Here is a 16207-nt window from a genome sequence, read left to right as displayed (position 1 = left end):
AAATGCAACTTCTTTTGCTGAGCCTAAACATTATTTTTTAGAGCGTATGACGGTGTTTGAGTTAATGTAGAGGTTGAGTGAATTTAATGCATTCGTATCATGTGCATGAATAGTTGAACCGACTCAGCAGCCCAGTGGAAGTCTGCTGGTGTAAGTTACCAACATGTTAATAATTCAACATTCTGAAACCAAAATTATTTATATGACCTCAGTATACTTTTGATACTTGAGAAATGTTCAGTTGACTTGGTGAAGTAATGCATCCAGAACTCTGACTGATTTGATTTGTATTTAAATTGTATTAAAATTTGAATAGATTTCAATCACTTCTTGTGCCACTTGCAGTGAAGTTATTTCTGTCGGAGATAAGCAGCAGGCGTATCTGAGGTCAGTCCCAGCTCTGTTTTTCTACTCATATTACTAAACTACATAATAGATGAAGGGTCCAGTTGCTCATTTGTGAATGTTGGGTCACTTTGAAAAAAGCAACTTAGAAAAAGCAGCGTTCTTATACAAATGTAGTGCTTAACTTTAAAATGAGTCAAAATAATAGTAATTAAGCAATGACAAAAAGATTAAAATGTGCATTAAAAATGACCATGTCACTTCTAATATGCAGGTTTTCACACACAAAAAAAGCATCAAATCAAACACATACAGAAACTCTGCTTCATGTTAAGGCTGTGAAAACAACTGCAGAATGCTACTGATCCATTAGTCTTACCTGTCAGCAGGTAGCAGCGCTGCTATGACCCCATGCTCCACCTGTCTTCAACACATCTACGCACTACTTCACTGACACCAGCAGCCTCCGGCGCTCCCTCTTCGCTCTTCCCCCTTGTTGCTAGGACACAGTCAAGCCGACTCCAGTTTCCTCTGTATGCAAACCGAACATGCATCCACACTCGACACTTGTCTTCGGTTTTTCCCGCTGTGGTCCTTTGACCTTCGCTTGATGTGTGTTTTAGAAAATGCAGAGTGGGGAGCAGGTCGATTGATGGCACAAACTACCGTCATGTCTGCGTGTTCTGTTGTTGTGTTGTGTGATGAAATTTCATGTAAGAGTTCCTGTTAAGGTTGATTGTTGGGATTTGGGTCGATTTCTAGGTTTGGTATGTTTTGTTTGAGCCACATGAACTTTATATGCTCTCAGCCTTGTTTCTGTGATGTGCTGGTGACTGGTTACCACTATTTATGTTGTCTGTTGATCAATTTATTAATCAGTTGTTTGTAAGTTGCCAGAATCTGTAGTGATGTCTTCAAATGTCTTGTCTCAACAGTGGTTCAAAATCAAAAGATTTTTAGTTTGCTGTCCCAGCAAACCATAAATATTCACTTATAGGAGCCTTGAACCAATCAGCTATTACTTGTAAAAATACATCTAAATAGAATGCTTTTATTGTCATCATACACAAAGTGCAACAAAATTAACATGGTTGACTAATTCAGATTCATTGTCAGCTATTTAAGCTCGACTGATGATTTGTGTTGTTTTGTGCGAATTTATATCGAATTTGAATCTTACTTGAAATAATCCCCTTATCAGTTAATCTCCTAATAAGCTGTCAGATTCTACAATGTACCAAAAAAATGTGTAAAATGCAGCTGTGACAAGTTTTGCAAAGCCCAATACAACTTCTTCAGAATCCTTTTTTTCCCCAGATCAGCAGCAAAAACAACAAACATATTACAATCTAAATAATATCCCCTCAGATTTCACAACGTCATGTGAAAACATATTTCAATGAAAGCAGGAATATATGTTTGCATTTCTTATAAATGCATAAAATGATTACTGAATTCCTGTAGTTGTAGCTGTAGTTATTTTATATACATTATAATGAACTAATTGTAACAGCTCTACATGTGAGCCAGGTTCACTGATGGGATGAACATCAGAGCAGGTTTCTGTAACTACAATGTGTAAACATACGAACAGCACCTGAAATTAAAACAGCAGCTCCAGCTCCATCCTGGATAAATAATAAATGACCACTGCTTAGTATTTGTGCAGCGAGCATGCTCACATGTTGACTAGTGAGGACAAGGCTCAGGCTAAAGACAAACTTGAGGGAGTCACCTGAAACTTGTTCTACAGAAAGTCATGTGTTTTTTAATGTATCTAGATTTAAAATGTGTGTGTGTGTGTGTGTGTGTGTGTGTGTGGGGAACATTCAGTATGTTCTCAACTGAGAACATACTGAATGTAGAGTGTAGTAGAACAGATGAACTGGGGAGATATAACCAGAAACAGATTCACAATGCAGTTAGCAACACTACAAGGTAACTTGTGTGTTTACTTTCAATCAGACTCAAGATCAAGATTTTAAAATGATTTACGTAACAATGTTTTTTTTTTTAAAAGTGGTGTCCACTATGCATCATCCTCACTGTCTACGTGAGGAGCAGTGCAATGCATTCTGGTAGTACCACGCTGCTGCGTTTCGAGAGATGAGGTGTCTTGTTGGTTGCTCCTTATTTGCATAAAGTTAAGCTCGTCTGTGCTACTTTATGCAAACCAGGAAAATCCAGCTGCCGCTCTCCACCTCTGGAAACGCCTGCAAAAACTTTGGGGCCAACCGCTGATGTAAAATACAGACAGATTCAGCAGCTGTATGGCTTATTTCTCGCTTCAGATCAAACACATTTTGGCAAACTGGGCTGCAAGGTGGCTTGGTGGTTAGCACCGACACCTCACAGCTAGAAGATCTCCAGTGTGCATCCCTGTTAGGACACCCGGGATCCTTCTGTGTGGAGTTTGCATGTTCTCCTTTATGGAGGCACATACAGTCAGCTGTGGACACCATAAATGTGTAGTTATTACATTTTCTTTCTAGTTGAAGGACTCTGTTCCACATTAGTGTAGCAGATTAGCCTCTACAATGTACAATGTAGTCACGAATGCACTACTGTCTTTGTAGCACTGTTGTGCAGACTCATATTTTGGACTGCATGCAGAGGGGTTGATGTGGACTCACTTTGGCAAATAACAAAATGTAACCACACTGGTGGATCTAGAAAGTAGGATGCTGACCCTGCATTTTATAACATGTGCAAGTACACGAGGGTTCACTCATCACCTGTGGACGTATGCATTCAGACCAGAGTGTGTGTCCATTCAACACTGCAACAGAAGGAGTGTGCATACATAGAATATACAGACGCTGATCTACAACACACACGCAGAACAAAGACCTTCGAGTAGACTAGAAAGTAGTACAACAGTAAGTACACATCCATAGCTGGCAGTGCCCACAAGGTAGTGTAAAAGCAAACGCCAGAATGATTTTATATTATTGATCAAAGACAACAAAGAAAAGACAACAGTACACATGTAATATTGCTAGGCAAAGAATTTATAAATTAATAAAAACATTCCCTTTGTAGTGTTCTTCTGACAGCTTTTCCCACTTTGTATTTTTGTCCTTTTTTTCTAATGATTTCAAAATATAGAAAAATATTTCTGACAACATTCATCATTACATTATTTTCGCATGATTTTCATTCTGTCCTGTTGGTTATTTCACACACCTCTGCATTTTGACCCATTGCGCTCTCCCTCTCTCTCTCACTCTCTTTTTTTTCCTTTTTTTTTTTTTTTTTTACAGTATTTACACATTGAAATCAATCGGCATCATCTTTCATTTCAGCTTCAAACCAGGGACACCAGAGCATGGTTTGCATAGATCACAGGGGAGAAATGTCAGAAGTGAAAAGCTTTTGAAAGGAAACATACTGCACATGTCGTACATCCTGTGATAAGCGTTACAAATCAACACATGACAAATCAAACATGGCACAGTGTGGACATGATTTGTTAAGAAATCAATTATTAGTGGCAACCAAGTCATTGAGGTGATGATTCAGTTGTAATAATCAGTCTGTCATTTGCACAAATTAACTGCCAAACTGTGTGTGCGTTTGTAACTGAAGTGTGTCTGCAAAGAGAAGCCTTCGCTGCTGTTAGTGACGCTGTGCTCAAAATACCAAAACATGAATCTTCAAATGAAAGTCCATGACAGTTAAACATGTTGGGTTGCTCTTTGAAAGGTGTTTGCATGTATCTGTGAATCAACTCAAGATGTAACACTGAAAACTAAAAAAAAAAGTGAATTCTAAAATCAAGGTCTGTTTTGAAGTCACTGTCAGCTTAACTGTAGTGTTCAAGTAAATGTGTAAAAACAGCAGAAACAGGTAAAAACACTTTTTTTTTTAAGCTTAGCTTTGGGTTTACCACTCACCGCCATGTTTTGTCAGTTATCAGAGTCAGAAAATAAACATTTGATCAAGCAGGTAGGTTTGGAGTCTGAGCAGAGCTGAGGTGAGACGAGGAAACGGCAACCGACGAGGCCGAGACGCCTGTTTATCAAACCGACACATGAAAATAGATCCGTTCTTGGAGGCCTTAACTCGTCATAGTAAACACATGAAATATTTAAAGACTTTATTACAGTGAGACTTTCTGTTTCTGCTTTGGCGTTAAACATCCAGTCGTGGTAGCTGCTGCACCACTGAAAGCCAAAACCCTGCCCCGATGGTAAATTTAAATCAGCACTTGTATTTGTGTATTTCTAACAGGCTGTCCACCCTCCTACCCGTGTCTGAACAGTTGGAGTGCTCACTTCATTTGCTGCCATTCGCTTTCGTGGAGTACGAAGACCAACTTCCATAAAGCTAAGTAATCCACCGCAGCAACCACGAAGCCTTCATTATATTTGTTGAACCCTTCGTTGTGTATTTCCATATAAGCACCGCACTAAATTCAGCCCTGCTTACAGTCTGAGAAGCTCAGGAAGACGTCAGAGTCCCTGGTAGGAAATAATCCCTTTATAAAAATGCCGCATTACAAATTTCTGTGTCTTTGTATATCTACAAATGAAATACACGCTAGAATAAAAAAACAGTTTACAGCTGTACAGAGGCTAAAATGCCAAATCAGGAAAAAAAAAAATGCAATGCCAACGATTTAAGTTCTCACAAAGCAGCTCCCTTTTTGTTTTGTTTTGTTTTTTAAATCTCGGCTGAGCCTAAAAAACAAAACTGGCACATTTTCAACAGGGTCATTCGGCAACACTTTTGTCTAAGTAAGTAAGTGTTGCATGGACAAGATTTATTCCGGATTAATTTGTCTATGATTGTTTAAACAGACATTGTGAGTTTCTTGAGTTAGAGATTGTCTTTGGTGTCCATCAACATATCTCAGAAAACAAATAACTGACTGAGTTAGTGACTGACGATAAGTGACAGCACTGTGAAGCTGAAAATCCATCGCGCTCAAACTACCATCGATCTCTATCGCAACTGTTTGTAGCAATAGTTAAGTTTAAGAACACAATCTTAAGTGCAGACGCAGTGGGACCCGGCGAGGAGTGAAGCCCACCAGCTCTGAGCACACAGATGTACAGCAGACGACAGATGGACGGACGGATGGCAGTGGCTTAAATACAGAAGTGACTTCTCTACTAATTTAATTAGCTGAGTGCTAACATTCAGTGTGAAACTTGTTCTTGCTGCCGATCTCTGCAGACAATAGGATTGACTCACTAACCACTAAAACCTACTGCATGGAAGCTAATTTAAGTTTAGTACTATTGCACAAACCAAACACTACTTGACTAATTCATTAGTTACAAACCTGGCCTTAACAGGCATGCAGAATCTTTAAACTATCAGTATTTTTTTTAAAAAAACTATGGGTTGTTACGAAATGCATCTAGAAATTCTGTAGAAAAGTGACTTGCAGCCACGACGAAATGCCACATTTACAAACATGACGAGCATGGCTATGGCTTTGACAAGCTGAAAAGGCTTCAACTTGTTGAGAAAGATGAAAAGGTTGTTGAGGAAAATGTGGTAGATTTCAGAGATAAGACTTTGCAGGATGGCAGGCAGTTTCTCTACTGCTAGGAGTTGAGAATGGCTAGTATGTGCAAAAAGATAGCGGATAAAACGCTGCATGTCGATGGTTTTACAATGTCCTCATAACGCTTAATTTTACAGGTTTTTCGTTTTGAAAGAATTTTCTTATAATCTACTGAAAAAGATGACAGGAAATTACAGGCCTGTAAAATGAAGAATTACCATCTCACAACACAAATGACTAACATGGAACAATTCAAGGAAAGGAAAAACGTTAACAGTGAATAATTTCGTCTTGGCAAACGCTTTTAACACTGTGTGGCTGCGACTTCATTCAACGTCCGACACAAAAAAATAAAATAAATTAAATGCTGATCACAACTGGCATCGACTCATCCTCATCCTCACATGCACATTTATACTCGGTACCTAACAATGAAAAGAAGAAATTGCAGCTGTTACACTAATAAAACGGGTGTTAGTGTTCTTTAAAAAAATAGCAGCATGTTAATTTCTAAGCTGTATGTTCAGTTCGGCCTGTCTTGCCTAAAAGTTACTAAAACTGAAAAACTGGTGCTTTGTTTTTTAAGCTCACAAACTAAAATGTGTTTAAAGAAAAGTCAATAAAATGCCTCGGGAGACTATCCTTTTTCAGCAAATTCAAAGCAAATAGAAATCATGCCAATGCTTCTTAGAAAAAAAGAACCCTTGCAGAATTTGATGTCTTTTCAAAAAGACTAAGTGACTCACAAAAGGTCTGAATTACAAAGCATCGCTGCCTTGGTCAGTCCCACAGCGTCTTTTATGGCAACAGGTGAATGGCTTACTAATGGCCTGAAGAGTTGGCATCACCTTTTGCAAAAGGAGTCATTCATTAAAATAAGCTTACATACACAATGACACACACACCTGCCCTCCACATGTTGCTGATATGTCTAGAAAATGGTGCAAATTCAAATGTCAAACGTTTAAAACATTTCAAAAAGAATGGCATTAATTACTCAAAGTTTTCCAGTACGTTTGTGGTAGTCGCGCTGATTCACAGGAGCGAGTCGCACTCCTCTTTTTTCCAGTTTTTCATCTCATTCGTTGACGACTAGCGGTGCAGCCTTTTAAAAAAAATGGACACTTGCAATGCTCCAATGTTTTTGGGAACATCCGCTTTTCTCTACAAGCTTCTCGACTGAGGATGGAAAGTTCTGATGAAATCACAGATGAGCTTATTGTACAGAGATGGCGAAAGTGATTGATCACGTTGAAGTTGATTGACTCACCAACAATACTATACTGCCAAACAATTTTTGGTGTTTGTTTTAATTTTGTTGAAGATTAAACCTTCTCTGTGCCACCTGAAAGCACCCTTTCAAATTAAAAGATAACGAGTATCGACTAGCACCAGTATGTGCACCTACTTCTTTTGTCTGTGGTTTCACTGTGTCACATTATACCATGACATGGTATGTGTATGTACAAGCTCCCAAATCTCATGATTTTCTATGTATAGAATGTAAATATAATACATGATATGCACAATATCACAAGTTTACAGACGAGGAAAACTCTTCCAGTCCTATAGGTATCCTATGATAATTTTGGTACAAAAATGCCACCGTTTTTCTCTCGCTTTTGTCTGCGTCATTGCAGACGATCTGTTTCAGTGACAGAAAAGTCTCAGTGCTCCAGTCTGTACTCTGGTGATAGGAGAATCCGATGTAACTCCTTACAGCCCGAAAAAAAAACAACTAATGGATGCTAAGAGCTAAACTTGAAGAGTCTGCATTTACTGTCTATTCCTCTGCCTCCTGGCTCTGGGGGAAGGGCAAGCTGACGGCGTGCTCTTGAGCCAGAGCAGCCAGCTCTTTGAGGAACTCACAGAAGATGACGGCGCAGTAGACAGCGTTCTTCACCCGCAGAGCCTCAGCTTGTTTCTCCAGGCCAGACGCTCCGCCGCTGCCGCTGCCCCGGAACAGAGCACTGTGCAGTGATTGGCTTCCGTCCCGTACGTGTGCGAGGGCCAGCTGAGCGGCGTGTCGAGCCCGAGTCGGGCTGTTGGTGTGACGAAGGATCAGGTCTCCGAGAGACGGCTTACGACTCTTCACTAGAAGGCCAAAATTGTAAGTGTTAGAGTTATCAAGGTGCAAACAAGGATTCTGAAGTCAAGTACAACTTGTTACCTTTCTCCAGAGCTTTCAAGTGGATACGTGGATTCTGTTTTGTTTAACTGCTGTTTCCAATAAAATGTCAAAGGATGTAAAATATTGATCGTTCTTTCTCAAAAGCCAAATCAACCTCCTCTAATGTCTATTTTGACCCCAAACGAAAGATTAATGATCTAGATGACTAGAAATCAGAAAATACTGACATTTAAGAAGGTGGAATCAGAGAATTTGCCTTTTTTTTCTTATAACGTTACTAAAACCAATATATCAATATTGACATGGTTGGCGATCAATACAGGAATGTATTGATGTAATGTAATCAATACAGTAATACAGTTCTGTGCACACACAGAATATGTGGCTACTGGTAACAAATAATGTAACTAGAATGCAAAAACGATCAAATCAACAATACTTTTGTCCTAAGATTAAATCTCAAACCACAAACAAAATTCTAATGTAAAATAAATTCTACTTCTTCCGAGCTCAGTCCTGGACAGTTTGTGACATCAATTTTAGCATCTTGAAACACGACAGAAAATGCCAATTCTCTTTATCTTTCTAATGAGTTTTTATTTCTTTTAATTTTTGCATTATCAGGTTGATGTCCAAAACTGTGCATCTGTATATTTGCATGGGAACATTTTTTACATTCATTTTTATAATTTTGACCTTTGACAGCCTCTAAAATCGTATCAAATATATTTTGTAAATGATCTGCATTAATACGTTTTATTTCAGTTCTTCTTGAAGGTAAATTCAATGTAAAGCACTTTGAAAGTGGCCCAGCTTGTGAACTGTGCCGAAGACAATTATAGACAAAATAAGATAATGCAGTGGCCAAAAAAAAAGAGTGACTTATCAATCGTCACGTCTTTTAGAATTGATAATTAACTGAAACACAGATTTACATGTAAGGAGAACAGTCGTCTGAGACAGATATCAGCTGCATATGAAACCCACACCTGCTCAAGTAAATACTATTTCTTTTGTTTCTTTACACACCAAGTGAATCAGAGCGCCGCAAGGTAGGAACTGCTGCAGGTGAGTCGGTCCAGTCCACTTTGCCTCGGGCCACCAGGTACTGCTGGGCTTTCTTCAGCATGGCAGGGAAGTCCTCATGAGAGGCGGCAAAGGCCTCAATGCGGTTCTTCACAGAACCTAAAACCTGACCAGAGTCAGGGAACAAAGTTTTAGAGTTTGGATTGATCCTCAAAGAAAAATGATTTTGTTGGTAACTTCTCTAAAGTAGACTGAGGCTATTCTTTATGGCTGCAGTGTTGATGATAAGCTACAAGACTGAGGTGCTGAAAGATCGAACTAGATTGCTTTTTAAACAAAAAATATTACCACTGTCACAAAAAATGTAACGTGAAGCGAAACAAAGGAATTCTGTGAATATGTTCATCATGCATCAATGAGTCACTCTTCCAAAATTAAAGTGCTATTTTTACCCTCCACTGCAGCTATTAAGTATCAATTTAAAGCATCTTAAAACATGAAGCAAATGGAACATGGAAAGGAACTTCATGCAAATACCAATGTGGGTCTTTTGGAACTGAAGACTGCACAGAAGCGAGGTGGGCTGGAAGTGGACAACTACAGACAGGAACCTAAAAACTGTCATTGTTCCATAACAAAATACAGAAACTCTTCTTTTTTTTTTTTTTTTGCTCAGAAACTGAACTTAAGTTCACAAGAGGGCGGTCCTCAACCATGGTGTCAGGTACCTGGATCAGTGACTTGACGCTAGGCTGGAAGACCATGTTGGTGTTGAGCAGGAAGGAGCGTAGGAGGGGCTGAGGATAGCAGGCCAGCTGGGCCACGATGCCAGTGAGCAGGATGTTGACGTACAGCGAGTTCTGGAGCATGTTTTCCAGCTTGGCAAACAGAACCACCATGAATGGACCTACACAGAGATGATCTGATGTATCATTGAATGGAAAGATACAACACAACTTTTTCTCAAGAAATGTAGGCTGTTTAAAAATGACTCAGGTAACCTGGAAGTTATCAGGCTGAATAGGCAGCAGAGAAGCTGTTATCCCAGTAAGATCAGTAACCCTAGTGTTGTGAGCGAAAGCTACTTCCAAGTGGCTCCTAGACTGCTATAGTTTATATAGTTTATGGTTAATGGCCAAGTGCTGTTTTGTGATCAGGTACTTGAGTCCATACTGCGTTACTGAACATAACAAAGTCGGAAGGACAACACAGACTCTGGAACTGAGCTGCGTAAAACCCAATCCGTAGGGCTGCAACTAATGATTATCTCTATTGTGGATAGTGACAAAATAATTGGCAGATGAATTATTAAATGTTTGTTCCATAAAATGGCTGAATATTATGTAAAATGTCAGTATTATATCTATGTCACTATTCTGATCTTGTGTTTAGTTCGGCAGATAAAGTAAACACTTCTTTAAATGAGAGCCAAAGATTTCCAGGTGCAATCTTATGGTTTTTTTACCTCCCAAACAAAGGCACTTTACTACACAAAAAACAACAAAAGAGAACATTAAATCCAGTTTTCAGTCACAAAACATATTCACTACATCATCCAACTAAGTGTAAAATGTTAATAACTCAAAACATTGCGGACATAACTGCCACAAGATGCAGAAAATCCCAAAATGATGCCCTTAAATGTCTTGTTTTTTTCCAAAAATCTAAGATACTCTGTTCACTGTCACAGAAGAGTGAAAAAAATAGAAAATATTTAGAAGTAGGAAGCTGGAAGTTTGTTTTTATAGTAAATTACTCAAACTGATTAATCGGCTATCAAAATAGCTGCTGATTAATTTATTTGTTGCAACTAATCATTGTTTTCATGGAGAAAAAAAAAAACTTGTCTTTAGCCACTGTAGCTTAAGAGGTCTTGACATAATTATCTTGGAACTACTATCCATCCATCATCTATACACCACTTAATCCTCACTAGGGTCGCGGGGGGCTCGAATCTATCCCAGCTGACTTAGGGTGAAGACAGGGGACACCCTGGACAGGTCGCCAGTCCATCGCAAGGCTACACTTCGAGACAGACAACCAACTACACTCACATTCACACGTACGGACAATTTAGAATCACCAATTAACCTCAACATGTTTTTGGACTGGGTGGGAGGAAGCCGGAGAACCCGGAGAGAACCCACGCTGCAAAGGGAGAACATGCAAACTCCACGCAGAAAGATCCCGGTGCCCCCACTGGTACACGAACCGGCAACTTTCTTGCTGCGAGGCAACAGTGCTACCAACTGCCCCACCTTGCAGCCCTTTGGAACTATGAACTTAACAAAAAATAAAAATCAAACAAATACTCAATATAATACCTCCTCTTAATGATGCCCTCATGCTGCACTAGCAGATACTGATATAAACAAAAAACTACAATACAACCCTTTCTCAACAGTGCTTACTCACAAGCACAGAGTACTGGTTAATCAGCGATGAAAAGACAACAATGGGTCTTACCTGTGTATGGCTGGGAGATGGGCTGGTTGAGGGGTCTGGCAGGGCTGCAAACACCCACCACTGACCCGTCTCCCTTGGCGTCACCCGTCATCTTCGCTTCCAAAGCCGAGGACAGCAGTTGTTCTTCTTCCTGCCTCTCGGTGGACAAAGACTCTCTGGTAGTTTCCTCCAGCTGGCTGGCTGCTCTAATGCGCTCCTTCACTCGGTCCTCCAGCTCCTTCAGCTCCTGTGTAAAGGCCTCGATGCTGATGCCCTGACCATTGGCGTCTCCTGGTACCTGTGGGTCTCCTGGTGCTTGTGTCAGCAGCTCCTCTATAAGACTCTCTACAGATTGTTGGTTGGCTTCTGGAAGATCTGAGGATGCACCGTGTGGGTTTGAGGTGTCGCTGGTCAGCAGTTTGGTATCAGACGCTGGCGGGGTGATGGAGCTCTGACAGGGAATCTGGGTAGGGCGAAGAGATTTTGCATCGCTGATGTCACTGTTGGTGAAAATGGACTGTGGGAGAGCAGTGCAGGTTTGGGAGGGGCACGTGACAAGGGATCCATTTTGATTGGCATTTTCATCCAAAAATTGCTGCTCCCCCAAGTCTCTCTTTACTTTCTTTACCTCTAGTCCTCTGTCACGACTGTCTGAGCACCCGTCCCCCTGCCCCATCGTTCCATTATACATGGCCTGGTAGCTAACAGTAATGGCAGTCGAGGGAATGTGAGGAGCTGGGGATGAAACAGGGTGGGAGGTTGATAAAGGGGCGGCCGAGGACAAAGAAGGGACGAGAGGAGGTACAGGCTTGGGGAGGAGCTCCTCCCTCTGCAGGCTGCGTTTCTTGGAGCGAGGCGTGAGGCTGATGCAGTTGTTTTTGCCAATCGTAACATCCCACTCTCCGCTGTCCCTCTCTGAGCTGCTCCACTCAGACCGCGCTGCCGCCACGATGGCCGCCCTCTGCTGGCCCGGAGGAGTGTTGGTATTCGCTCCCTGCTGGAAAGAGAAGTGCTCAGGGAACAAAGCCATAGAGGGATTGGAGGTAGGAGGAGGTGGAGGCGGAGGGGCTGTGTTTGGGGAGGGGTTTTCTCCATCATAGGGCGCCGACCAATCACGGCAGGACCAGGAGCAAAGCTCGATGCCCCGCCGAGCGTCCTTGAGGTACTCCAGATAACCCGAGTCCCAGTCCAGACAATCTGTATGGATCTGCTGCTGGTGCATGGGGCTGTCAGGGGACAGAGGGTGGGAGCTGGAAGAACCTGACTGCAGTGGCTCCATGCTGGTGGGGGTTGAGGGACCCCCGCCTCCTGATCCACTGCCACTGCTCTGCTGGCGCATGAAAAAGGCCAAGCGGGACGGCGTGCTGGGTCTGGGCGGTGCTGGAGACTCAGTGCTGGGACTGTTTAGCACTGTAGAATGACACACAGTGTGATATGCGTAACTAATAGCCCCCAAGGCCTGTCAGTACAGCTGAAACAAATGTATTTTCAAAAAACAACACACAAGAGTGTCATGTAATACCAAAACACATCTGTTAGCTTGCTGTGAACAGCCTCTAGGTGTTCCTCTCTGTAACTACAACCTTTAACTTCAATTTCTCCCACAATAGTTAATACTGACAGAAAGTAAAGAGTGCAAATGACTAATTTGTGCCTGTGAATACAATGATAATCTTGACACCTATCAGGCAAATTTACTGTTTTTGGTTGATCCCTATGAGGCCTCACAAAAGATTACTAAAAAAAATACTGAAAAGGCTGCATAAATAACTCCCAAAAGAATTAATTTTGAGTGTTAACACAGCACCAAGTATTCTCTTTGTGTTTAGAACCACAATTATCATTTTTTTTCTCCACAGGTGTTTGTTTCTCACCTTTGCCCCAGAATGCACCGTCCTCGTCCCGCTCAGCGGAGGATGCGTTCAGCCGGCAGCACTCTGGGATCAGCGACAGGAACTTGTCTGCTGACTTTCCGTACAAGTCGGTCTCCCTGATAGCTCGACGCTGACTCAGCATTACATGAGTACAGGGCAGAAGATACCTGGAAGCACAAACACACATAAACTATTTCAGTAATTTTTTAATAATAGTCGTTTCACAGACTGAAGATACAGACATTTAGGAACATTAACAAACTGAATATATAGTCAGTCATTTTTAATACCATGTTTACAATTCTGGCTGTTTTATCGTGCTGTGATGGACCTCCTGCAGTCACACACTGCATTTATTTATTTTTTATATTTTTTGGGCTTTTGCCTTTATTTTAGAGCAGTAGAGAGAGACAGGAAAGGGGGGAGAAGAATGGGGAGAGACCTGGAGCAAAGGGTCGTGAGTGGGAGTCGAGCCCACGGCCGCTGCGTCGGGGACTGTAGCCCCTGTTCATGGGTCGCCTGCTCAGCTAGGTGAGCTATAGGGGCACCCCACACACCGCATTTATGATGTCAAAAGATTCTCAATAGCTGTGTTTCCATAGATGACTTTACACATATTTTGAAGTATTGCATTAGAAAAAGTGAATAGTAACAACAAAATTTAAAAAAAAAAAAGTTTTTTGGTTTATAGCTCTTTACTGTTGTTACACTAGCTCTAGGTGGGTTTCTGCTATGTGAAAAAGATGTTTCCATTGTCCATGAAGTGCATCAATTCTATTTTGAAAACATTGTGACTTAGCGAACATTTAACACAAGCAGAGCAATTAGGTTTTTTGCAATGTCTAACATCCTGCTGTGTTTGCAGATGGGATGGTTGAAGATAGTAGAGCTGAGACTATTTCCCCAAGTAATCGGTTGGTTTGTAAAAGACTGTTTTGATTCTGGGTCTGCAAGGTGGTTCGGTGGTTAGCACCATTGCCTCACAGCTAGAAGGTCGCCGGTTCACAGGATCCTTCTGCGTGGAGTTTGCATGTTCTCCCCGTGCAGCATGGCTTCCTCCCACAGTCCAAAAACATGCTGAGGTTAATTAGTGATTCGAAATTGTCCGTAGGTGTGGTTGTGATTGTGCTTTGTTGTGTGTCTCTAAGTGTAGCCCTGTGATAGACTGGCAACCTGTCCAGGCTGACCCCTGCCTCTACCCTGAGTCAGCGGGGATATTTTCAGCCCCCCGCGACCCTAGTGAGGATTAAGCATCATCCATCCATCCATCCATCCATCTAGAAGATAGATGGATGGATGGATGGATGGATGGATGGATGTTTTGATTCTCCAACATTTTCAGAACAAATTCTAGCTTTTCAACCACTTGCTTGTGGTTTTTGGACACTTCTTTAGACTCACAAGACTGATCAGCTGTCTCCTCTTTTTTTATTGTCTTTGTCTACAGACGGCAAAAATCCTGTCCAATACCAGCTGACACAAAAGAACTACAGTTTTTCCAATACAAAACAATTTGTTAGTGCCTTTCTCCAGTTTTTTTTGGCAGAAATTTGTTTTCCTTTTTTTTCTTTAAGTTTTTTTTTTTTGCACATTTTTATTTTTTTGGGGGGAGGGTTGTATTTTTCCACTTTGTTTACTAAAGCCATGCGTGACACAGCCACTACCTTCTGACAACACTAATTTACATTTCGCATTTCAATGCTTCACTTTAAATTCACTTCACATTTTTATGGAAACATGCCTAATGCTAAAATAGCAAGAAGTGCAAAGTACCAGGCACCTTGTACTATTAGTCCTGAACACATCATTACAAAGGCAAAGCTGCCATTGATAAATTAAAAAATGTAAAATGTGAGCATGACATATTCCATATCAGAACCATTTTGAGGCCACTTGAAAACCAAATTATCTTTTAGGGTTACAAAGTGTTTACAAAATTTACAAAACCCAAATGGTATATCTCTGCACTATATATTCAAATGACCAATACCAACAGATCATGGCTTTGCAACAAATATAGAAAAAAATACATTCTACCCGATATTATTCGTGCACATTGGATAAAGCAGGTTGTCCACTAACTGCAAGGTTGGTGGTTCAATGCCCCACGCTTCCACATGTCAAAGTGTCCAATGACACTGCAAGCACCTTGCATGGCAGCTCTGTCTCTGTTGGTGTGTGAATGGGTGAATGAGAAGCACACTGCAAAGCGCTTTGAGTATCACTAATTTAGAAAAGCGCTATACAGGTGCAGACTATTTACCACTTCACAATAAATGAGCTCAGATGTGCCGACGTACCTGAGAATGAGCTGCAGCATGACGTCTTCGCAGTTTAGGGACAGAAGAGTCCTGAAGAGGCTCAACGATACCATGCAGAGCTGCAGCACACAGATAAGGAAACTGGTTAGAAAACAGTCATTATCCACAGAGGCAATACACATGAGAGCCAATTTATATATGCTATGAATGTATTTCAAATGAACTAGGTCCTATTTTTGTAATGATTCCCAAAATAAATATACATGGCACACATTTATCCTTTCCACTAATTTTGCAGGTCCTCTTGTAATGAAAATCAGGAGTTTTCCAGGATGTGGAAACCCAGATGGGTGTCCTATGTAGCAAGTGTGACATAGCCAGGCTTTCTTTGCATTAGCTGGCTCGACAAAACCTAAAGTCCCAATCAGACATGATGAGCATCACGATGGTGGCCATCAACTTTTTTTTTTGTAAACACAAGCATTTTTCATCAGGCTCTGTAAACACTCCTGTAAAAAGGGGGGGTATGACGTATACTTCAGTCAAGAAAAACAAGATGTTATAATTTATCCATCCATCCATTATCTATATACCGCTTAATCCTCAC

General features: G+C 41.1%; 1 protein-coding gene across 1 annotated transcript in view; it reads right to left on the bottom strand.

Moving 5' to 3' along the window:
* Positions 1-3335: 3335 nt before the first annotated feature.
* fhip1b (FHF complex subunit HOOK interacting protein 1B) overlaps positions 3336-16207 on the bottom strand; it is a 26614-nt gene continuing 13742 nt past the window's right edge. Inside the window, exons 6-11 of the mRNA XM_008280130.1 lie at positions 15640-15719; positions 13340-13506; positions 11487-12875; positions 9749-9927; positions 9024-9186; positions 3336-7957 (exon numbers count right to left, since the gene is read on the bottom strand). Coding sequence (XP_008278352.1) covers positions 7647-7957; positions 9024-9186; positions 9749-9927; positions 11487-12875; positions 13340-13506; positions 15640-15719 — 2289 coding nt within the window. The 3' untranslated portion in view covers positions 3336-7646. The remainder of the gene's footprint in view (positions 7958-9023; positions 9187-9748; positions 9928-11486; positions 12876-13339; positions 13507-15639; positions 15720-16207) is intronic.

The sequence above is a fragment of the Stegastes partitus genome, unplaced genomic scaffold, assembly GCF_000690725.1.
Source record: "Stegastes partitus isolate 25-593 unplaced genomic scaffold, Stegastes_partitus-1.0.2 Scaffold183, whole genome shotgun sequence".
In the NCBI taxonomy this organism is placed as follows: Eukaryota; Metazoa; Chordata; class Actinopteri; family Pomacentridae; genus Stegastes; species Stegastes partitus.
This window is presented reverse-complemented; position numbering and strand designations above follow the sequence as displayed.